We start from the raw sequence: 23615 nt of genomic DNA on the forward strand, positions 1-23615 counted from the left end.
TATTAAGCTTCTGCTTTAAGAAAATCGCATGGATTGAATTGTCTTTGGGACTTTGCAGTTGTCTACGTGCACGCCTGTTTTTTCTATAATTTCACGTTTTTTAAAGTGAAAATACCATTAATATCTTTCTTTTAGTCTTCTTAATAACTTAATCATCCATTTGGATCTAAAATTACCTCCAACACCTCAGGAAAACAAAAAAAATGTTGTCATTTCATAGACGAGCAAGGGCCACTGCATTCTAATGGCTGATAGTGTGCGAGTAGCTCAGCCAATCAGATTGCAGCATTTGCATTAGAATACTAGTCAGAGGAGGTTTGACACGTGCCGAACTGCATTATGGTAGAGGTAATTAACCAATCCCGAGCGTGTGTTTTCTTGCAAGTCGATTTGGAAGGAATCGTCGCTCGAGGGATGAAGAGGATTTCTTGAGGTGTTTTCTCAGGATTAACGAGTTAAGTGATGCAGTTGCTTAACGGAAAAGAAAGGTAAGGATCTAAAGATTTAAGTTTTTGCTTTTTTCAACCATTTTGTCGAATTTTCCTGCCACTATTGGGATTCAATTGTAGGGGAGTCCAAAATGGCGGATCATGGTCACGATTTACGTTGTGCATAATCAACCAATTCTTGCTCTGAAACAATGGAGTTTTCAACCAAGAAAAACGTACCATCGTATTCTAGAATAGTTATAGTTTGTTTCTAAGACGTCGCACCCCATCGCACCTCCTACCGTTTTCTCGCTATATTCATCTAAAGTTTGACATTTTTTGCCGGTAAACAAGAGAACACTATTGTCAAACACTAAGGGAAACTTAGTTGTTTTCAGGGCATTTGTTTCTTTTTAACTCGATTTATATTTTTGCGGCTGTAAGATTACATTGATGTTATTATTTTTACGTCTGGTGCCTAGTAGATTACTGTATTTTTACAGATTAGTGTTACTCAACGAGGCTATTGACCTTGAATTATTTAAGATCAATAGCCTTCTTGTAATTTATATTGCATCATTTATCTAGGCATAGCTCAATATTTCTTTACAATTGTTGTTCTCAACAGGGATCAGAGTTCACACAATTGATTTCCTTGTGGATATTTAATAGCTGGTGTTTTAACCAGGAGCTGTGGAATGAAAAGAGATAGTCCATCTTCAATGTCTCTACTATGCTGTAGTTTTGTGTATGCTTCATGAGTTTTCCTTTATGAGGAGAAAAGTTCTAGTATCAATGATTTACTTTCATGTTTTGGAAAACTGTTCTCCAAAACATGAAGCTACCAGTTTTAGACTGTAATATAATGTTGATAATAAAATAATTTCAACAAGAAGATCTTTTAGATCTTATAACCGCGCTTTTAAAATTTAACTGTTTGCTTAGCAGTACCATCGGAATGTAGTGCACATTTCAAAGCAGTCAGTGATGATTCTTTTCTTACTGTAGACATCACATCACTTGATCAACACAAACTATATTATTGCACCATCAGTGGTAGCCGTTGACAAATCTCCGATGACGTAATGGTCCTAATCTAGAACTTTCTTCGGGATATGTATGGTCATGAACAATATGAGCCACTCGATAATAACACTATTAACAACAGCTTTCTTTCTTTAAAGACATGATTAAATTTGATTGGTGTTTTCCACGAGTAAAGGGCTAGCAAAGTAGTCACACAAGTCATGTAATTTAATAATGAAACTCTATCCCGACCGATGTATCGATTTTGGTCACTCCAGTGGCTACAGATTGAAAACGTGACAGAAAATTGGCGTTACTTTCGATTCTCACCAAATTTGGACAGTGGGAAGATCTCATCATTAGCCAATTACAGGCCATTTTTCAGCTCTTTTCCTCACATCCTCCCCCCTCGGGAGAATTTTGTCAAGTTAGCTAATTTAGCATGCAAGCCACCATAATGGTGGTCGCTGTCGGCGAAATATTTATTTGCTCAAAATTGGGGCAAAATCTTTCGGAGATGGAAGTCAGGACATTTGTAAGGATACAGAAAGTAATATGGGACCAGTTGGTGGCTTCTAAGGCTCAATTTATCCAGAAGTAAGCTGTATTTTCGTTTTCGTGCCGAAAGCCACGCGGTGAAATATTATCGGTTTGTTCTGCTGTCTTGTTCTCTTTTTTCTCTTGGTCATTTTTGTAGCCCGCCGAGGCCATTCTTTTGTCTAAATGAGTTGAAAGAAGTTCGAAAAAGATGTTCCCATTCACGTTTAAGTTCTCAGGCGATAATTCTGGAGTTTTTTGGCCGAAACGTCGGCTTTGTTATGTTCGTGTTTTTCGGTTGCTATGGGCGACCGTTGCTCCTTTTGTTAGGTCAAGTCTGGGGAGTGAGGTCACAAAAAAAATTCTAATTAATTCTGGTTTTGTTCGATTTCGTTGAAATTTTAGCATGATAAAGCTGGATTTTTAAGGAATAGATTTACCTTCTGCCAATGTGTGGTAGCTATTAACGCCAAAGTGATATATCGCTTCGATGTCAGGGTTTTGAAGAGATTTTTTGCAACGTGTAGGTTCGGCGTGATTTTGTACTCTGAGATTTCTGTTGACCCTGAGGAAACAAGGTTTGGCGAGTAAACATTACAGATTGCATAATTCAAAGTTGGCCGAGTGGAGATCTGCGTCTGGTCTCCGACAAAAAAAAAAAATAAAAAAAAATAAACCAAGGGTAGAACATGAACCACGCTCGGCCCATGGCCGCGCGGTTAATTAAAGATATTGCTTTGTATTGTTTTGTTTCTGTAATGTACAGCTACACTGTATTTGTTTGTTGTCATCTGTTTTGTCTATGTGCATGTGTTATGTACCTATCTCATTTTGGTACAAGGCCTGGTGCAAAATCATCACTTTTGTGGTTGTCCAGAATCACTGAATGATGATTGGTGTTTTCTGAAAGGACAGTCCAGTTTGTCAAGGCAATTGAGGCCCAAGATAAACCCTAAATAATAGTCAACTCAAGGTTTTTTTGTCAAATACTGTGTAAATCTTACAACTTCTTATCGTTGTTATGGTAACCATTCAGTCCTGGGTCTATAAACTTTATGGCATTAAACAAAGACAATGTGAAACCAGTCCTCAGTCAATATTGAAACTCTGGATTACAATAATGTTGAGTTTTCTTTCAAAAGGTTATTCTTAGGCTCATCTGGACACAAAAATCGCTTTCCAACCCTAATATACAGATAAAGTGGTGGGATAGGTTCTTCCAATAATTGTCTTTTTTATACTAAGAATGAACTGTAGTGTAAATGGGCCTTGAATACAAGCATGGTAATCACTGTTTTGTTGCAAAATTATTTGATGCCCTATTCTCTCCAAGGACGGACCAGGATTTTCATTTCAAAGCAAAGTGACCATTTCAGAACTTTGGTGTGGTATGGCTGCCTAGACTCAATTTTATTATAATATTATAACATTTTTCCAGCTACTGAAAGATGTATAATTTCAGTTCACTGATAATTACAACATTTTTTTAGCTACTGAAAGATGTATAATTTCAGTGCACCGATAATTGGGTACATGCAGTGATACACTAGTAAGCAACCATTCCTTGTGACAAACCATAATACCCTCATCATTTATGAAAATATCTTCTGCTCATAATATATCAAGGACCACCCTTTGGGATGCCTACATGTCCTAGCTAGAGTGTGTTTGTCATCAAATTGAGCATTCTCTCTCACACATTGTGAACTAACCAGCTATGATATTGGAATTTTGTGAAAATATGCAAAAACAATATTCATTGCCAAAAAATTTTAAATAATTTGTAACAGTTAGATGTAAAGCCTGCTTTCTGAATTAATTAATTGAGTATTTCACTTCTGATGATGACCTGTTTAACAGGTATTTTTGCAAAGTGTCCCAAATTATACGAGAGTTTCACTCCATTGACCAGTAACGAGAGAGGAGTATACAGACAATTTTTCAGTAGTACAGTAAGGTACTGCACTATAATCTCAGGCTATGATACATATATGACATACGTTGACAGAGTGCACAAAAAGTCTGACAAATTCCGATTAAATTTATGTTAGTGTCCCCAATTAGTTATCTTTAGCTAAATACTCTGACACTCAAATAAAGTTTATGTATGTATGTATGTATGTATGTATGTATGTATGTATGTATGTATGTATGTATGTATGTATGTATGTATGTATGTATGTATGTATGTATGTATGTATGTATGTATGTATGTATGTATGTATGTATGTATGTATGTATGTATGTATGTATGTATGTATGTATGTATGTATGTATGTATGTATGTATGTATGTATGTATGTATGTATGTATGTATGTATGTATGTATGTATGTATGTATGTATGTATGTATGTATGTATGTATGTATGTATGTATGTATGTATGTATGTATGTATGTATGTATGTATGTATGTATGTATGTATGTATGTATGTATGTATGTATGTATGTATGTATTAAATAAACTATACCTCTTCAGTTCACTGTTAAATAATAGAGTACAATTTTCAAGCCATAAGCAAAAATGTAAACAATAACATGCAGTCAAAACAAATTGCATTCAAGCTTTCGTATGCTGAATATATTATTAGCTGACAAGCGTAAAGCTGCAGTACTCGAGAGAATGATTATTCAAGTATCGATATAAGATGTTACAAAGTGGCAGGATATCTGGAGGAAATAGATGCAAATATCCATCTGTGTGTGTAGTATTGATCAGTCGATCGCGCGTGGACTCATCTTCGCTCTGGGACTCGATCGCAAAAAACCCCCACGTTTTCAGTCTTCATCGATCATAATGTGCAGGTAAGGTAATCCAAGGAGTTGAGGAGCAGAATAACATTCAATGTTCAGCATTTACACTGAAAAGATGAAAGAAATTCAGCTTTTAATGCATCTTCGGTCTCCTTTCCAGAGATCCGAACAGCATGAAAGAATGTGTGAACTGAAGCACATTGTAATATTTACCCAAAATGCAGTTCGGCGCATGGCCAACCTCCTCTAAATACTAGTAGAATTCTACTAAATGTAGTTAGATCATGGGCTTGAGGTTTATATCAGGGATGGAAATCAAAAGTACATGTATATTAATCTAATTGTTTTTTAGTATAAATCTACTAGTCCTTCAAAACTTAGACAGCAAGACACTGGTTCATGTTTTATAATTGAAGGGGTGAGTGCAAAACCATGCTAAGTGACGATTTGGGTGAAAAAAAAATTTTCACGAAAGGGCTTGAATTTTTGCATGTGGTCTTCAATGTAATAGGAAAACGTGGTCCTGTATTTTTGTCGCTGGTTTTTGCTTCGTTTATAAAGACGCCGCTAGGAAAACCGAGTGGTTTTTCTGCATACGCAATATCTCGAAAACGAAGCGAAGCTTAGCGGAAAAACTACGGGACATTGTTAAACATACCTAAACAAAACTGCATGCGAAAGTTGGAGCATTTTCGACAAAGTTCACTTTTGATTAAAATACCTAGTGCCCTTTACCCGCCGAGGTCTTCAAATAAACGAAGCCGGGCCTTTGTTATGATAAACAGAGCCGAACCTTTGTTATAATAGCCAAGCCAAGCCTTTGTTATAAGTCGAAGTCTCGCCTCAGTTTATTATAACAAAGGATCGGCCCGCCACGACCGCAAGGACTTTGATTTTACTTAGAAACCAGCAAAATGTCAATTTCACGCAACTTATATAAGCTCAAATTTGTTGATTTCAGGTCAAAAGTGGTTAAAACGTTGACTCATGTTAACGTGCGACGGCAAGGATGTTGATTTCTCTTAGAAAGCAGCAAAATGTCAATTTCACGCAACGTAAAAGCTCAAAAATGTCGATTTCAGGTCAAAAAAGGTTTAAATGTTGATTTCATGTTAACCCGTGACGGGAAGGTTGTTGATTTCACTTAGAAAACAGCAAAATGTTAATTTCACGCAACGTATAAACTCAAAAATGTTGATTTCAGGTCTAAATAGGTAAAAAATTAATGCTGATTTCACGTTAACGTGTGAAGGCAAGGATGTTGATTTCTCTTAGAAAACAGCAAAATGTTAATTTCACGCAGCGTATAAGCTCAAAAATGTTGATTTCAGGTCTAAATAGGTAAAAATGCTGATTTCACGTAACGCGTGACGGCAAGGATGTTGATTTCACTTAGAAAACAGCAAAATGTTAATTTCACGCAGCGTATAAGCTCAAAAATGTTGATTTCAGGTCTAAATAGGTAAAAATGCTGATTTCACGTAACGCGTGACGGCAAGGATGTTGATTTCACTTAGAAAACAGCAAAATGTTAATTTCACGCAACGTATAAGCTCAAAAACGTTGATTTCAGGTCCAAATAGGCAAAAATGCTGATTTCACGTTAACGCGTGACGGCAAGGATGTTGATTTCACTTAGAAAACAGAAAAATGTTGATTTAACGCAGCATATAAGCTCAAAAATGTTGATTTCAGGTCTAAATAGGTAAATATGTTGATTTCACGTAACGCGTGACGGCAAGGATGTTGATTTCACTTAGAAAACAGCAAAATGTTAATTTCACGCAACGTATAAGCTCAAAAATATTGATTTCAGGATTAAATAGGTAAAATATGGCGGCCGGAAAATAGTGTTAACATCTGGAACTTACTTTGGTTATCTGGGACAATGACTATCTGCACTGAACAAATAAACATCAAATAAGCACAGCAACGTCTTAAATGGCTAAAAATCACGAGATAAATACATATTTTTCGACAAACGCGATCGTAGCTTTATGTCACGCACCGCCTAACAGATTAACAAATTAACCCTTCTGCGCAACGTACAGGTCTCCATACATCTGCATGTCCGCTGATCCCAGAAGTTCAAAACACTACCAATCATGCCGATATGAAATAAAATCAACGCAACCTGGATCACAGATCTATGTTACAATCGATCGCTACTTGTTGGCCATTATTATCTTTAAATGAAAAAAGCCGAAACAATCTAGTTCGAGAAACACGAGCAGAACGTGATCGCAATGCATGCCAGGAAGGGTCTTTACACCTCGTGCGTGGGAAAACATGGCGGTCGATACAAGACAAATTTTATAAGTCTAAAACCAGTTCTCGCTTTCCAAACTTTGACACTAGCAACGCTCGGCAAATGGGCCACGACTCACCAGAGGGTATTTTTCTTGGGCAAGAACTGCTCTTGGACTTTGCTGCCTGGCTCGATCTGACTTCGAACGCCGATAACACGATTACGGTATATCAGCTGCCTTCGAAGTTTCAGAACACATTTTGATTCTTTAAAACGTGCTGATGACCTACGGGTTTATCGAGGCTTTATGATGCCTCTCAACCACCAGGCAGGCATACAAGGTACTTTAACACAATGCTTAAGATATTAGTTGACAGAGCTCTAATGCAGCACATCTCTTTTTTGTTCGATGGTATTTTGTTTGCCGCTCGATCGATTCACGTGTTGTGCTCACGTCACAATAACCGATGTAAACAATCTGTTCCCAGATTTCCGCTCTATATATGCTGTGAGATTTGATTTTGACTTCATACACTATAAACAGTCTGCCTGTTTGCTGTTCAACAAATAAACTCCTAAAGACATGGCTAGGAAAAGCCAAGTATTTTTGCATACGTTATAACTCGAAAACGAAGCAAAAACCAGCGACAAAAATACAGGGCCGCGTTTTTCTATTACATTGAAGACCACGTGCAAAAATTCAAGCCCTTTCGCGAAAATTTTTTTTTTCACCCAAATTGTCACTTAGCATGGTTTTGCACTCACCCCTTCAATTATTAAATCAAATTAAGACATCCACAGATCATGCAATGCAAGGATCATTGACAATTGCACCGCATTGTGTTGCTCTAGGTGTGTGTGCCTCTGCATTTATTAAGCCAAGTTTTTGATTGTAAAATGACAATCAAAGATACACATTTACCAGTTGATGTACAATTGCAATTTGGAAGCCATGGTTCTTAATCCAGAAAATGTTATGACTAGAAGTTTATGAAAAAATAAGCAAATACTTAGAATTGCACTGAATACAGTTAAACGAATGAATAAATTCATTATTGAAAAGCTCTTTTTTTACTCCTGTTCATACTGTGAAAAATCTTCATTTCATATTTGGTTGCAACTCTTGTCTTCTCTGGAACTGCCTTGACTAGTAAATTTATCTTTTATTTAAATACTCTTCACAGACACTTGAGAAATGCAAAATTGAATATTTTGATTAATGTAAGTATCAAAATGTAAATTCTCTTTGCTGTGCCATTGCAAACATGTCAACTCAACAACTCATGCTGGTGCTTATACATGTATCAAGTCATGGAATTGCAGTCCACACTTTCTTTGAGGGTGTTATCTGTTATCAGTCACTGACATAAGCTACTCAGTCTGTAAACATCAGAGTTCTGCCAGTAGCAATCAAACCTAATGGTTGGTGTATCCATCTGCATAGCTGTCAGTTTCTTTACTCCTCTACTTAAAACAACTAAAGGAGTTGGCCAGGCCATATCAATGATACGATATCCTGTATTTATTGTATCTGTATCGACAGGAACATTCTATTGGAAAAACACCACTCAGAAAATTCATGTACCAAACTAAATTTGGCTCCTGAGTGGCATATTTTCCATATTCTTACTAGTGAGGATATTGGTGATGTCATTTCCCCCTTTTTCACACTAGGTGAAAATGACAAGCGATAGATTCATCTATATAATAAAGGGAAAGTTACATGGTGACTTGAAAATATGAATTTTACTTTGTAATCAGTTTTAATTTAAGCAATAATTTGTCTCTCAAAAATAACATTCATATCTTCCTGCCACCACATAATATCCTGTATATATATCTACAACACACGACCGTGTGTTTGTCACACACGTATGTTGTAGATATACAGGACTAACTGAAGATTAAGTGAACTGCATCATAAATAATTTATTATGCTTACCACTTGCTCTCCAAGGTTGACATAGGCCTTTGACATAGCCACGTGAAACTTCACAAAATGTGACAATATCTGACCCATCAGGTGGCTTGGTACCATTGTTAGTCCAGTCCTTCCAGTTGTTAATGGTTTCCCCCCCTGACCCATATTGACCAATCTCACATGGAAGGCACTTGACATCAGTTATGTTTCCAGACAGGCCTTGTCCAGGGGGGCAGTCACAGGGTATTCCATGCTTTGGACGTGGAGGAGGAACACCTCCTTGACTAGAACTTTATCACAGCATGTCAAATTAGATATATTTAACTTTTTAATACAATCTTCTCATGTACCAAGTTTGAGATCTCTGATGCAAGATATGAACCACAACTTTTCCCCTTGATTTGTGGTTCAAAGACTGTGTCATCAGGCACAGGCCATAAATCAATAAGGGAAAAAATGAGGATCTGCGTCTCAAAGTGCAGACCAAGAAACAAGTTAGGTTAGCACTTAAGATGTTTGTTATTAATATCTGGTACTCTGGAGGAAAAAAAAACTGTTCTTGAAAGTCAAGTGCATGGGAAGCGAGTAACATCGTATGACAGTGACAACATACAGTTATACCGACAGAATACTTTGAAATTTGTAAAAAGTATAAATAATAGGTATTAGTTGTCAGAGAGATGTCAAACAAATACTATGTGCCTGCAAAAAAGTGAAATGATGAAAAAAATTTACAGATGATCGACTAACCCCTAGTTTGCATAATCTGATCCTTTACCAGCCATAACTTGATTAAACAATACACAAGTTAAAAAGAGTTGAAAAGCAAGTTGTTGACTAAACTCATTTGTAAAGCCAATGATAAATTATAGTTTCATAGGTCAAGCTATTAATTAAAGTTGCCACTCTATATATATTCCACCATTTAGAAAGACTTTCCCTGAAGGTCTGCACTACTGAGAAAAATGCAACTACCAGTAGATGTTTCAATGTTTGTTTTTTGTTATCAAAAAGATGACATTTCTTCTGTTAAATAATCCTGAAAAGAGTTGCATCAGCAGGCAAGATATCATGCAAATTTTTTTTTAATAGAAAGGTACCAAGTATAAAATACATGTATACTTTGAAACGCAATACTATTGCCGCTTTTCATGTGACGTCATCATTTTCCAAAATAAGAAATTACCAATCCTTCTGAAGTTTTAGTTTCATCAGATGTAAGACCCTTTAATAATTTGATGTTTTGTAACCTTTAAGCTCGACAGGGTTCTTCATTATGTAATAGAGCATGTCTGAATTTCCAAGTTTATGCATCGTGTGACATTAAAATGGCAGCCCGATAAGGCTCTCAAGTAGGTCAAAAGATGAGTTATTGCTGAAGTTTTTGCTAACTAAACAGTTGCCCTATAAAAAGTGTTTATTTCAATGTTTCGGAGCTCTAGAGTTATAACTTTTCATTTCAATGGCAAAACTCGATGACAGATGTTTCTATTACTTTACGGCCGCCATGCTGGTGTCCCTTTGAGGGGCACAAACATGGCAACTCCATACAAAGCTCTATAAATTTGAGTGAAACACTTCTCTGAATAACGAGAGAATGAAAAACCGCACAGATCTAAATCTTGGCAAGGTTGTTTATATATCAATCATCTTTCATATCCCAGCTTCTTGACTTAATTCATTGGATGGTTATGATTTTTATTTCTGATGGCGTGACACTGCAAACCAGCCATAGATAGCTTCTATTGCTTGTTCTATCTAAATTTGCCAGTAACATTCTTTGTTCTGCTGTAGAAAGTTCAACAAATTTCTTATGAACATTTGGAAATAATTTTAGAAGCTAATTTCTAATAGGGTTTGTTTAGATACTTAGCCTGTACATTCTGAATGATGGAATTCATTTATCCAGTGGCGGGTTCAGAACTTGAGCTAAGGGGGGGGGGGGGTGTTTTGCTTGCCCTGCCAGCTTTTCTTCCTTCTGTTATTTCTGCTTTTTTTACCCAAAATAAGGGGGGCACCCCCCCCCGGGCCCTTCCCCTAGATCTGCCACTGTTATCATTGTTTTACACAAACTACAATTCCAATTGGTTCTAATAGCAAGAAAGCTGGGTTACTTAAGGTCCTTTCAGGGAGGGGAGAGGGGGCCCTTATCACTTGTCTGCATTTTCAGATTTCCTAGGTTACTGAGTAATTGATAATTTCATTATTACGCCCATTGTGGGAAAATGAAAGAACGTTTTTGAAAGAAAGCCATTTGTCATGACCATTTGTTTTATATATATCATCACTACTTTTTGGGTTGTGGAATTCACCCTGCCAAGTCCCCTCATTGGCTTAGAACCACTTTCAGTGTAGTACTATTTAAGAAATAGAAAACATGTACTGAGTTATGTATCGAGTTATAGAAACATGAGTGAGTTATAGAAACATGAGTGCGGCTTGTGTTCCCACAGCATTTCTTGTTCTCCCAAACTTTCACTTGTGTTTCTATAACTTAATAGAAACACGGAGAACATGTTTTCCATTTCTTTTAGAAAACATCGCGACCAAGAAAAGTAAAACAACTTGTTAACTTTGATTGTCAAAGTGTAAATTCTCTTTGCCCGTGCCATCATTACGTCAACATCTCATGAGAGTTTTGTGTTTCTATCAAGTTATAACAACACGATTTTTAACCAATCAGTGCGTGTATTTTCTTAGGACTGTTTTCTAATTGGTTCTACAAGGTAAATATTTGTTTTTGTTGCAATTCTTGACCCTGCCAACTCATGAAAGAGTGATATGAAGTTTTAATGATGTCCATTGAGCCAAGAGCCCTTGCAGATCACACATCTTGAAAAAAAATAGCCTTATTTTACTGAGTTTGTCATTTGTAATTTATCTGAATCTTCCACAACCTTTACAATCCTCTGGTCATATATACAATTTCCTCTTTTCAGCAGTTATCAATCATACAGGGCCTTCAGAGCAAAAAGTCTAGACAAAAGGTTGAGTTTTGACGGATGTCAATCATGTCCGCCTCTTTTCTGAAAGCTGCAGGTTTGAATGCAAAAAATTATCCACTATGACTCCACTTGTAAAAATTATCACTTTAATTATTTGGGACATGTAAGACTAATAGCTACTACAAAATACATTAGGTTTCAATATGTCCTTCAAATTTATAATGAAGACCTTTGTGTGGTTTATCAATGGCCATTCACATGCACCAATGATCACAATATTTTATTAATTGAAGATGGATTTCGATGCGAACTTGAACGGTTTATTTCAGCAACAACAGCATCGATTGTACGTTCGGCGCCTATTTTAATGTTGTGGTTTGAAAGAAAAAAGGAGAAATTAACAGGAAAAAAAAAAAAGGTCTGACGTCGTGTCGAACTCGACTCACGACAAAAGGTACACACACTCGGCCCACTCAACGCCTTATCACTTGTGCTAACGAAGCAACGTAAATGATGGAGCTATATTTTATGAATACAATACTTGTATCGGCTCGAAAACAAGCGGCTAATGTGACGCTTCGTTGATTTCATTGTCCAGCAAAACAAAAGGTTTCTTTTGTTTCGCGTTCGACAAAAAGATGCCGCTAGGAAAAGTGCCTTTTTTTGCATATGTTATTTCTCAAAAACGAAGAGCAACCCAGCGAAAAAAACTACAGAGCAATGTTTCTCAGGTAAAACGAAGCCTACGTGCCAAAATTCGGCTATTTTTGAGCACTTTCAAAAATAGCCAAAAAATCAAGGGGACGTTCTTGCACGCGGTCTTTCAATTATGAAATCATGCAAATCTACACACACCCATGTTATTTTTGCACATACATTGTGTCTTGCTTAGGGCTATAGACCTTTTAATTTACTATACTGTATTACCTACACCACAAGCCTTGAGGTCAAAACTTAATAATCTTGAGATTTCATTCAATACAGGACGGAAGGCGGAGATGATTGACGTCTACAAAAAATCAACTTGTGGTCTAGACTTCCTGCGGTGAAGGTTGCACATGAATGAGAATCACTGTAAAGATTTCTTTACAGTGTTAACTTTTAACTTGGTAAAATTTTTTTTTTTCTTTGATTTGATTATAACTTTGTACAACACAGAAAATCACATGATAATGTTTCTAATGGAGATATGTCATTGTGAGCTACATGCTGTTACCACAACACCCTGCTTAGTACTTGTTATGTTAATATATTCTTGCAAGAACGTTTCATTGTGGTATTGATTCACCAATAACTTGTGTGATATTGAAATAACAAAACGATGAATCTCCTGGTTCACAGACCTTGTTTAGCAGCTTGATGATGCCTTGACTTCTTTTTTCGTCAAACATTAGCTTTATACTAATTAAGCTTTTAGTCTAATGTTACTAGCTTTTGTCGCGAAATAATATCAATAACTGCCACGTTAGAGTCGTGTTTGTATTCCTAACAAATGGTTTGTCTTGTAAAAACTGACAAATCATAAGACTTATGACATTTTTCAAACGATTCGGCATTTGTGTTAAGCGAGCAAACAGTAAGTTCAACTGTAATACCACAGTCGCCAAGGTCATAATGAAAGAGGAAAATTAGATGTAACTTTTCCTCTTTCATTTTCGTATGGATCATACTGCAAGGTTATCTCAAGTAATTTCTGTCAGTTTCCCATGCCACAAAAAGCGAAAAATCTATAAATTGAGAGAACCTTCACCTATGAAATATGTGCAATGCGAGCATAAAGTATAAAGCATATAGCTTGAACATAAGCTAGTTATAGATTCGAGATCACTCTTCAGTCCACAACATTGGAAAAGGAAACTAATTATAAAGTTGTATAGAATTGCGCTAGCACTGAGTCATAAACGTGGAAGGTTACTTAATATGTAGGTTTTTTTTAGTCGATCAGTTTACAATCCGTACAAATGCAGAACTACTTACCAATCGCTATTAAGGTAGTACACAACAGATCGAGTTTGTGTTTTCACATCACACGGAGTGACATGCCGCGTGTAGCTCTTTTGTTGACACGGATTAGATAGCGCTAACGGGAAAATGAATATAAAAAACAGTGCGCCAAGATACTTCAAGCACAGATGGCGCTCCATTCTTCGAAGAAAAGTAAGCTTGGAACCATTCCTCCTCCGATCAGTGCCTGTGCTCTTGTGACGTCACGTCCTGTTGTACTGTTTTCCTTTTTTGAGGAAAACCTCTAGCTATAGCTCTGAAAGGTACCAGTTCTTGAAAGTAGGAATTTGGGGCTTAAATATCCTTGAAACTGAAATTTCTAATGTTCAGAACAAGTTTGGTCAACTTTTACTTAGATTGGACCTCTCGAGGGGGACGCTGGGATTTTCGGGTTTACGGTTTTGGCCATTTTTTTAGATCGATTTTTCGGTTTTTGCACTTGAAATTAACTTCCACTGCAGTTTTCGATTTTGGCGTCTAGTGCGGTTTTTGTTTGTTTCCTTTTCTCGCATCCGGTTTTCGGTTTTGGGTCTAAGGAATGTCGGTTTTAGCTATTGTTTGTTTCGAACACTACCTCTTTCGCACCCAATCGAGGTTCGAACCCCTGAACTCATTATAAACTTTCTATTTCGAGTTCGCCTTCAGTTTCAATGAATTAAAAGGCGAGAAATAAACAAGTTTTGCATGATTTTGTGTCATTATTTCCATGCACAAAGTTGTCTTTTTTGCCTTGTAACGTCTGCAGCGACTGGCAAATTCCAAAACGAGACGAAACAAAACGAGCTCTAGGCGTGTCGCGACAAACTAGTGGGTGGGACTACTTTACAGGTCGTCTTCAAGGGTAGACAAGTAAACCACGGAAAACCAAAGTTGACGGTTATCGGCGATTTATTGCATCAACATAAACGATCGTAAACTGAAATAACAATATGTAACGAATTTCTATCAATTTAGCGGAAAAGTTGCGTAACAAATAGTCAAAACTTACACGAAACAAACTAACGACTTGGAATGGATAACATAACGAAATTGAATAACAACGCATCAAGAAATAGCCAGCGTAAATACTACGCTAAGATACTAAATAAGATTCGATCACAGAAGTACACAACAAAAGAACTAATTAACAGCTCAATGCTTTCGAGCCTAAAAGGTGGGCGTTCACTCTAGTAACGTTCAGAACACTTTCTAATTTAGACGATTATAAATCAATCCAGATTGTACAAATGTTCCTTTGTATTCCTTCGCCCATGGCTATAAAAAACGTAACCTAATCAAAATGACAAAGGTACTCACATATCGGTCCCGCTTGAGCCAAGGGTTAGGAAATCAAAAAGCATCAAGAGTTCAAGGTTGACAAGACCACGCGAGATGGAAAGGAAAACTACTTTAAAGGGACGCTAACTCAGCTTTTATACGCGCGTGGTGACGCTTAAGGGTCCGATTACAAAACCAATAAAAAAGAAGTAAACATTATTAACTAATCAAAATTGACCTTTGTCTAGTGTCCTTAACATGCCTAGTAAGAGAAAGATAAGTGGATGCGAAACCTCCAGCTACCTTTGTTTCACTGCTCATTAATTCTTTTGCGTTCAGTGACGTTCCCGTTGCCGTTGCCGTCGTGGTTTCGTTAACTCCCTATTGGGACTATCACTCGTTCTCGCCTTTTCACGCGAAATAGGTCAGTTCCGATCTACATGACATGCGTTTCTGTAAGGAAAAAATGATGGCGGCCTCAAGCTATATGTCGAAACATACGAAACGTCAAGTTAAATGAATTTTGTTTTCCAACACGTGTTTTATTGTCATGTTAGTCACTGCATTTTGTGTGTCATTTGTTATTAAGCTACGATGACCAAAGAAAAAGAATATTCAGGGTAAGGGTTTTGGGAAGCGGGCCAATTTTTTCTTGGTTACTGCCCTGCCCCTACCGCTTAATCCGTGTCAGTTGAGTGTTGAAAGTAATCAGGCAATTACTTTGGTTTTGGTTTTGGTTTTACCAGGTTTTGAGATTGCCTGAGTAGTCTAACTATAACTGGTAAGTAATTGGTTTGGCTTTGGTTTTACCACACTCAATTGAGAACTGCTCTAGAGGACGCAAATTAGATTACGAGAGAGCACTTCTTGATGCTCCAAGGTCCAGATGTGTTCTACACGAATCAGAGAGTATTTTCGATTTGGAGAATGGAATCGTGTTCTCTACATGTATACCTCAAAGTGGAGCGGTATGTTAGTTCGCATGCTCAAATGAGGTTTTTGCCTGGAAATAGACAGCTATAGCGGAGCTCCTGCGCGCCGAAGGCCCCCATGCCTTAGAAAATTTGGTAACCCATCGATCTCAAAAATTTGGGTTGTCACGTGACTATCCGTACGTACGTACGTACGTAAGTTGTCCACATTATGCCGGCATAATTTTGAGCATAATTGTGAAGCATGAGCATCGAGCATTGTGCCAGCATAATAGTAAGAAAAATTCCCGGAAATATGTCAAAATATCGAAAATGAATAAATAAATACATCGGAATTAGGTACAATCTCGAAATTGGGATTCTTGATTTCCTGTGGAGAAATATACGTGACAATCGACTGCCCCAGATTTCACGACAGGAAACGGACGTGGCCACGTGGGGCGACTGGGAGTCTGGGACTCATTTATAATCATCCATATAAGTATATCAAGCGATTGTGTTTTATTTTAGGTAAAAAATGAGTGATCCGGGGGAAAAATTTTGAGCATAATAGTGGGACCTTTTGAGCATAAAGAATTAGCATGATAGTGAAAATTGTGAGCATAATGTGGACAACCCTATACGTAGTCCGTGCATACCTTGAAGAGTAAGGTAGTAGCACTACTACTATAGGTACATGTTTGATATTGGACATCCATGCTAAAATTAATTGACAGCTGTCAAAACAAGGTATCCGCTGACCAGCATCATGTGACCATATCTCGGGTTTTGGTCAAGAGCTCATAGAGGTCGCATGTTTTTTAAGTTGTCCGACCAGATACTAGGTTTTCGATTGGATCGCGGGCTCAAGCCAGGTTATTCCTCTGGGGGAGAGGGAGGGAGTACATGCAAAGGAAAAATTTCGGCGCAAATTAATTTAACCCTGACGCGTTGTTGACTTTTCTTCCGACATGTTCCTTGCACAATCATCTTCTGGAAAGTCCATGATACTGATTGCGTGCGTGATTTCTACAATCTTGGGTACACTCATTACGTATGGTTTGTTAAAATGTAACAAGAAAAAATAGTGAAACCACACACTTAACAATCATATGCTCACAATTGATCATTTTTTGAGTTTCTAATTCAGGGAAAAATATGCTCTTTTCATTTATGGTTAATTAATTGTCTAGTCAGGAGCTCCGCTTTTAGGCTTGGCTAAAAATATTGCCCTTTCTTGGAAAAATATACCAGTTGAAGGATCAATGGGGTTACAAGCACCTTCGGACTTGGGGGACAAGGTAAACTTCTTGCCCGAAAAAAAAAATAAAGTACATAATGGCCGAATTTAGAGTGTAGAAATCGGGATACAAACACGCTCAAATTGCAGTAAAGAAACAAAAACCTTCACAATTCTCACGCTTATTGAAACTGTTTAGACCTGTTTATATAATTCCAAAAATAGTCAGACCAAAAGTCGAGAACCATTGTAGAACGGCTATTTTCAGAAACCATACATGACCAACCACAGTAAATTTGTTTAGCTGCTGACCACGGTTCCGTCACGCCACCCCACCCTACCCTAATGCGTAATTAGTACCCTGTTTGTTTGGATTCCCATCATTCAAGGCGAGACTGGAAGACGCTTTTGTTGAAAAAATAAATGGCGGCGAAGAATTGTAATTCCGGGAAATTCTAGTGAAGATAACAGACAGACAGAGCTGCTCACGTGAAGTTTCGCTCTTGAAGGATGTTCACAGAAGTATAAACCTGAAGTAAAGAGAAAGGTAAGCGAAGAGGGATAGACATTCAACTTTATGTTTGTAGATGTTACAAGCTAAAGGACGGCCATTAATGTTATGCGGTTTCTTGCTGTTGCTTTGTCTGATGGACTGCGCTGTGTTCCGCGCATCATTTTGAGTTTTCTCTTTTGAACTTTTCTTTTCTTTCTCAAGTAAAATGCTTTGAATTATTGCTCCCCTGGGCCTCAAATGTCCAACAAACATTATTCATGAAGTCGGGGCCAATCAATCTGTAATTTCGGTAATTTGTACTTTCGAGAAAAATTGTACAAGAATGTAACCTCTGTAATTTCGTACCCTGTGAGCATAGTCACTTCAAACTTTCTTACATAAGGTAGGAAAGAGAAAGGCCACTCTGCTAATGGCTTTGAATTCCTTTGATTTGACAATCAGACAAGTGTTCAAACTGGACATACTGGTTTTACCTAAGTACACATGCATATTCTTAAGTTTTGCTAACTTTTCCTGCACCCATGCTGTTTTGTAAAACGAAGTGTAAACAGAGCATCGCTGCTTTGATTTCACACAAAGATGTTGAGAAAGGAATCAATAATATTTCAGGGATCTGTTGAGAGAGTCTTGGAGAGATACTTTGCCTGACTGTACTGCAGTCAAGGGCTGTGTCAATTTTTCTGGAACTCACCTGAACAAAGCAATAAAGCGGCTTATTATATGACTAGCTCCGTGAGCAGGCAAGATGAATCACATCCTGCGCTGTGATTGGCTACCAGAGTGGGCAAGATGAAGCTATGTGGCCCGCTCAAGACTACCTGCTGTGTCCTGCAAGAAAAATTTCCCCGAAAGCCATATAATAAATCCTTTATTTTACCAAGCTTGTTTGGTCAAGATGGCTGGATATAATTTGGCCTTGTTCTTTTTTTGCGAGTTTATGGATCTCGACTCCATCTTGGTCCAAAAAAAGAACTTGGCCAATATCCAGCCATCTTGACCTCACACTTGGTCAATAACCCATACATATACAAAACAGGGCTGTGGTCTAGAAGTGCCCAGGTGCCACAGGTGACTAACTTTTGCCTTTGGGTGACTGAAAAAACTTATAAGCGTAAGTTCTGGGCACCCAGGATTTCCTGGTTAGGAGCCTTTGGGCTCCTCATAATTTTTCGTAGACCACAGCTTTGCAAATCACCAAACAATCAACAGAGATGCATGTAAACAGCTACATTTGAATCACATGGTGCCAGAATGGACAATAGAGGTAACCAAAACATCAAGCTTAAGAGACAAAAAGTTTTTTCAAAGTGATGCAGGAAACATAAGATTGCCTCTAAGACAAACATGTAGTTATCTTAAAACAAAGCAACAGCAGCCTCTGACAAGGATAAACGTGATATCTGTGAAAAGAAGTAACATAGTGTACCTTCAACAGTTTTAATCAAACAGCCAGGCTCGGCATCTCAAATTACATGGAATGCAAGTTTACAAACAACACATTCACAGAATATTTCAAACCTTGTCCCTCTGAATCAACACAACTTCTGTGACAGTTTGGTTGTTGCTAGTGGCTGAAAGCTTCCCTTAGCATAAGATTATTAAATAATCAATTTCCTTTTTGAAAATCTGTAAATCTTACATAAGCAAGTTTCTGCATCTATGAAAATAGGGGAGACAAACAAAGGTTTCATGTGTACCAGGGTTCAACTGCTGGTTACTATACCTACCAGTACTAAGGCTGATAATGATGTTTTATTCATTTATTTTCTAGCTCTATCATCTTACCAGAATGGGATATGACACAGGAAGGTTTACGTGCACAGTTGATGAAGAACTGATCTGTACAATTTGTGGTGGGGTGTTAGAAGACCCTCTCCAGGCCCCAGCTTGTGAACATGCATTTTGTGCAGCTTGTATTCATGAGTGGCTGAATCACCAGCAGACATGTCCAGTAGATCGACGCAGTCTAACTCCCCATCAACTGAAACAAGTACCAAGAATTCTAAAGAATCTTTTATCGAAGTTGACAATTAAATGTGAAAATGATGCATTTGGCTGTGAAGGTGTAGTTAGACTAGATCAATTACAGTCTCATCTGTCCCAGTGTGAACACAATCCCAAAAGGCCAGTTAACTGTGAGAAAGGCTGTGGGCTGGTTGTTCCTTTTGATGAGCTGCCTCAGCATAACTGTGTTCGTGAGCTAAATAATCTCATCCAAAACCAGAACTTCAAACAAGCACAACTGCAAGCTCAGATTGATGACCAGCGTCAGCAGCTTAATGAACAGAAACGTGAGATCCAAGCTCTCAAGGATATGATCCGAGCAATGAGAGTGATCAACTTGCCACAGGCATTGCCTCTTTTGCCAAGCAACCTGCCACAGGCAGATCACTATGACAACGAAGTTCATCAGTGGTTAGCTGGATTACAATCAGCCAGAGTGACACGATGGGGTGGAATGATATCAACTCCTGACGCTGTCCTCCAAGCAGTGATTCGCCGAGCACTTGCAGACAGTGGATGTCCACCAGCAATTTTAAATGAACTTATGGAGAATGCTCATGAGAGAAAATGGCCTCCAGGGCTAAGTACTCTTGAAACACGACAGTTAAATCGTCGGCGTTATGAACAGTATGTATGCAAGAGAATTCCTGGAAAACAGGCAGTGGTGATTATGGCGTGTGAAAATGAACATATGGGTGAATCTATGACTTTAGAACCTGGTTTGGTAATGATTTTTGCACATGGAATTGAATGAAGTTTTTGTCCATACTAAAAAACCATATGTACATGTAGTAAGCCAAGGAACAAGATCCATCAGTCACTAAGTCACCGTAGCTCAAGTTAGACACCAAGGCTCTAGAAAACACTATTTTTATTAGAAATTGCAAAGCTCCTTTTTGCAAATATACTAGGATTATTTACAGGCATCAACTTCACTCTTTGAAAAATAGCAACCCCCTCCTCAGGTGGAGGCACTCCTTATAATGGCCTATATGGGGAGGCTCTACCTGAAATGGGTACCTTTCTCAGGTTTCATGCATATATACTAGACATAGTTATTTAAAGGGTAGGGATTTCACAAGTTGAGCTATATGAAAGGGTAGGGAAATCAGAGTATCGTGGCTCTCACTACGCATGAACTGAACAAATAAGACTTGTTTTTTGGTTAACATCTTTTCTGGTTATGCTTGGTGTTCTCCCAAAATATTGTTCAGTAACTTCATTCCAAGGGTTTAGTAAAGGGATGCAGTGCTTTTTAAGTAGGTGTGCGAAAGGGACTGTACCTTTTTTCAATAAAAGGTATACAAAGGGGCAACTTTTTTGACAAAATGGTATACAAAAGGGTTAGTCGTTGGACGTTGGGGCAGAGCCTCCCCATATAAAACTTTCTAGAGAACGCCTGGGTAGCAATCACGGAAGAGGGAATTATGTGCACTTCCTTCAGCTAGGGTAGATTCTTAAAATGTAGAACAACATTGGGACCATCCTAGCTATAAGGTAGAGCATCTAGAAGCTGAAAATGAACGTGTTTGCTCTACGATAATGGGAGGCAAGATGCTTTAATCGATTAGCATGCTGAACTCTGGATTGAGTGGTCCCAGTTCGAGCACTAGCCAGAGTCATGGCATTTTGGGCAAGACATTTTACACTCTCAATGTGTCTCTCCACCCAGGTGTATAAATAAGTGACAGCAAATTTAATGTTGAAGGGTAACCCTGCAATGAACAAGATATTCCTAGTTAATTAATTCTACTGAAACAGGGATAAGTTCTGGCAGTATGCACCACTTGACATGATGCAGACTTAACCTTTAACCTATAAGATAATGGAGAGCAAATTACAAGGAAATGAAATAGAAAACATATTAACTTGTTATGACTGTGGTTGTGAAAGCTAATATAAATAATGTTTACTAGGATATTTTTATGTAAGACACCTGAACGTTGCAGTTCTCAGTCATTTTTGGTGATATTGCTTTTCTCTGAATTTTCTTATAGTTTTATTGCCCAAAAGATCGAACATCTTACAATAAGAATGGCTTAATTTATGACATTTAATAGAATATAAGGTTTAATAATTTCAAATGAATAAGCCCCTTGAAGTGTTGGTATTGCAACCTTTAAAAATATGTACATAATGCCCATGTGTGCTGAATAGTGGGCATAGGTTTGTTGCAATTCAAGTGTATCTTTTTATGCAGCAAAGAGTATTTCAGATCACAAGAAGTTGTAGAAAACATGAACCATATGTGAGGGTTTTCAGTATTAAATGTTAGTGAGCTTAGCATATTCAGTTAACTACCTTCCTTTTTTGCTTTATTGACAGATCCATATATCAGAAAAACGAAGATCAAATACAATGCTGTTATTAAAATATTCAAATGCAACTTTCATGTTCAGCATGGGTTTCATGTTTTTCATTCAGTGATTACAATGTTTTCAAAGTCCCGGCAACCTGCCATCAAGCACTCTATTTTTTATCAAGGTGGAAACGAGGGAAACAAGTGACGTTTTCCCTCTTCTCCAATCTCGAAAAAAAAATCCCTTATCACTATACAGTGATTGAGTGTTGAAATACTCTGCCACTGAGTTGCTAGAGCAAGAGTATGAAATATTGCTTTGGGATCATATTGAGCATCCTGCGAAAATCAGCATAAATTATTTGTTGATCATTCTAATCATTAAAGTGTATATGACATGAAAAATAATTTCTGCTTATTTGAAAGGCCTTTCAAAATGCAGAAGAATGGCGTTTTTCTTTTTGAAATATCTTTTTTTAGTTTAGAGATATTGACGTTTTTCTATTATGCAAATTAGATCAGTAATGACGTCATATTGGTTGCAACTAAAAAATGGTAAAATACTGAATAAACATCTAGAAATATTGAAGCAGTGTTCTTGAAACTTGGCACTACAAATGTACACCACAAAAGAAACAAAATGACACCCTTAGTGCTGTTGCCATGACAACAGTTTTGCCGCTGGTGCAGTCTTAATAAAAACTGAAATTCCCAGTTTTTGTCTTAAACCAAGAACCATCTACCCCACCCAATCTAATGATGGGAGTTAAGACAATATGGGAACTACGTCTGTTCCAAGTAGGACCCTTTTTCTCACCTTAGAGGTTGCAAATGGGGATACAGTCAAACCTGTATATAACGACCCTGTATATAGCGGTCACCCTGTGCATAACGATCACTGAACAACTTCCCAAAAATCGTCCCTTATATTTACTGTTAAGTTGACCTGTATATAACGGTCTCCTGCATATAACCGACGCGGTCACCTTCTAGACTTCCTGAAGCCACGATTTCATTATCTTTCAGCTGCATATAACGGTCACGAAATTGGTGTACGATTAACAAATAATGACAAACTTAATTCATCAGCTCGTTAAAGGCAGGGGTCTCACAAAAATACAAATATTAGTACTGAACACAACTACTAATACATGTCATCGCCTAGGTGCGACAAATGCTTGCGGCAGATAACAGTAAAGTGTGGTCGCTTTCAAACAATATTTACTGTATCTGTAACAACACAACCGTACCACATTGTTTTCACTTTCATCATAGCTCCCTGATTATAACACTGCACTGTACTTATCTGTTAAAAATTGTTGTCAATAAATGTAAATTGAGTGATTTTCCCCTTAAAAACGTTGTCCATTAGCTTTCAGTAGACTTTTACTGCACCCCCCTAAAAGTACACCACGGACACTTTATGGGCCTTTTTTATCGGGTTTATTACGTTACTGTTACTCGTTATTGTCAATAGAACGTAAATTGAGTGATTATTTGCACATAAAAATGCTATTTATTGACTTC

At 37.6% G+C, this 23615-nt stretch overlaps 2 protein-coding genes and 1 long non-coding RNA gene across 4 annotated transcripts in view; 2 read left to right on the forward strand and 1 right to left on the reverse strand.

The window, feature by feature from the left end:
• The window catches only part of LOC110051277 (endosome/lysosome-associated apoptosis and autophagy regulator family member 2-like), a 33842-nt gene extending 19809 nt beyond the window's left edge, over nt 1–14033 (reverse strand). The window contains exons 1-2 of one of the 2 annotated variants that reach the window (XM_089288346.1): nt 13837–14033; nt 8936–9198 (exon numbers count right to left, since the gene is read on the reverse strand). In XM_089288346.1, the coding sequence (XP_089144472.1) occupies nt 8936–9198; nt 13837–14003 (430 nt within the window). In that variant the 5' untranslated portion in view covers nt 14004–14033. Of the gene's footprint in view, nt 1–8935; nt 9205–13836 lie in introns of both variants that reach the window. The other variant, XM_089288345.1, reaches the window with a different exon arrangement.
• LOC149113471 (uncharacterized) lies at nt 298–2114 on the forward strand. The gene is made up of 2 exons (XR_016206816.1): nt 298–488; nt 1057–2114. It is a non-coding gene; the product is annotated as an uncharacterized LOC149113471 (long non-coding RNA).
• A 3606-nt stretch (nt 14034–17639) lies between the features above and the next one.
• Nucleotides 17640–22677, forward strand: LOC110051337 (E3 ubiquitin-protein ligase NRDP1-like). The gene is made up of 2 exons (XM_020757371.2): nt 17640–17818; nt 19557–22677. Exon 2 carries the CDS (start codon nt 19575–19577, stop codon nt 20541–20543), a length of 969 nt encoding a protein of 322 aa, XP_020613030.1. The 5' UTR covers nt 17640–17818; nt 19557–19574; the 3' UTR covers nt 20544–22677.
• Nucleotides 22678–23615: the final 938 nt, after the last annotated feature.

The sequence above is a fragment of the Orbicella faveolata genome, unplaced genomic scaffold (assembly GCF_042242905.1).
Source record: "Orbicella faveolata isolate gen_17 unplaced genomic scaffold, um_ofav_v1 contig_15, whole genome shotgun sequence".
NCBI classification, from domain to species: domain Eukaryota; kingdom Metazoa; phylum Cnidaria; class Anthozoa; order Scleractinia; family Merulinidae; genus Orbicella; species Orbicella faveolata.

Bases quoted from the DNA above. Each gene is read 5' to 3' on its own strand.
- LOC110051337 (XM_020757371.2), top strand. From the start codon at position 19,575: ATGGGATATGACACAGGAAGGTTTACGTGCACAGTTGATGAAGAACTG.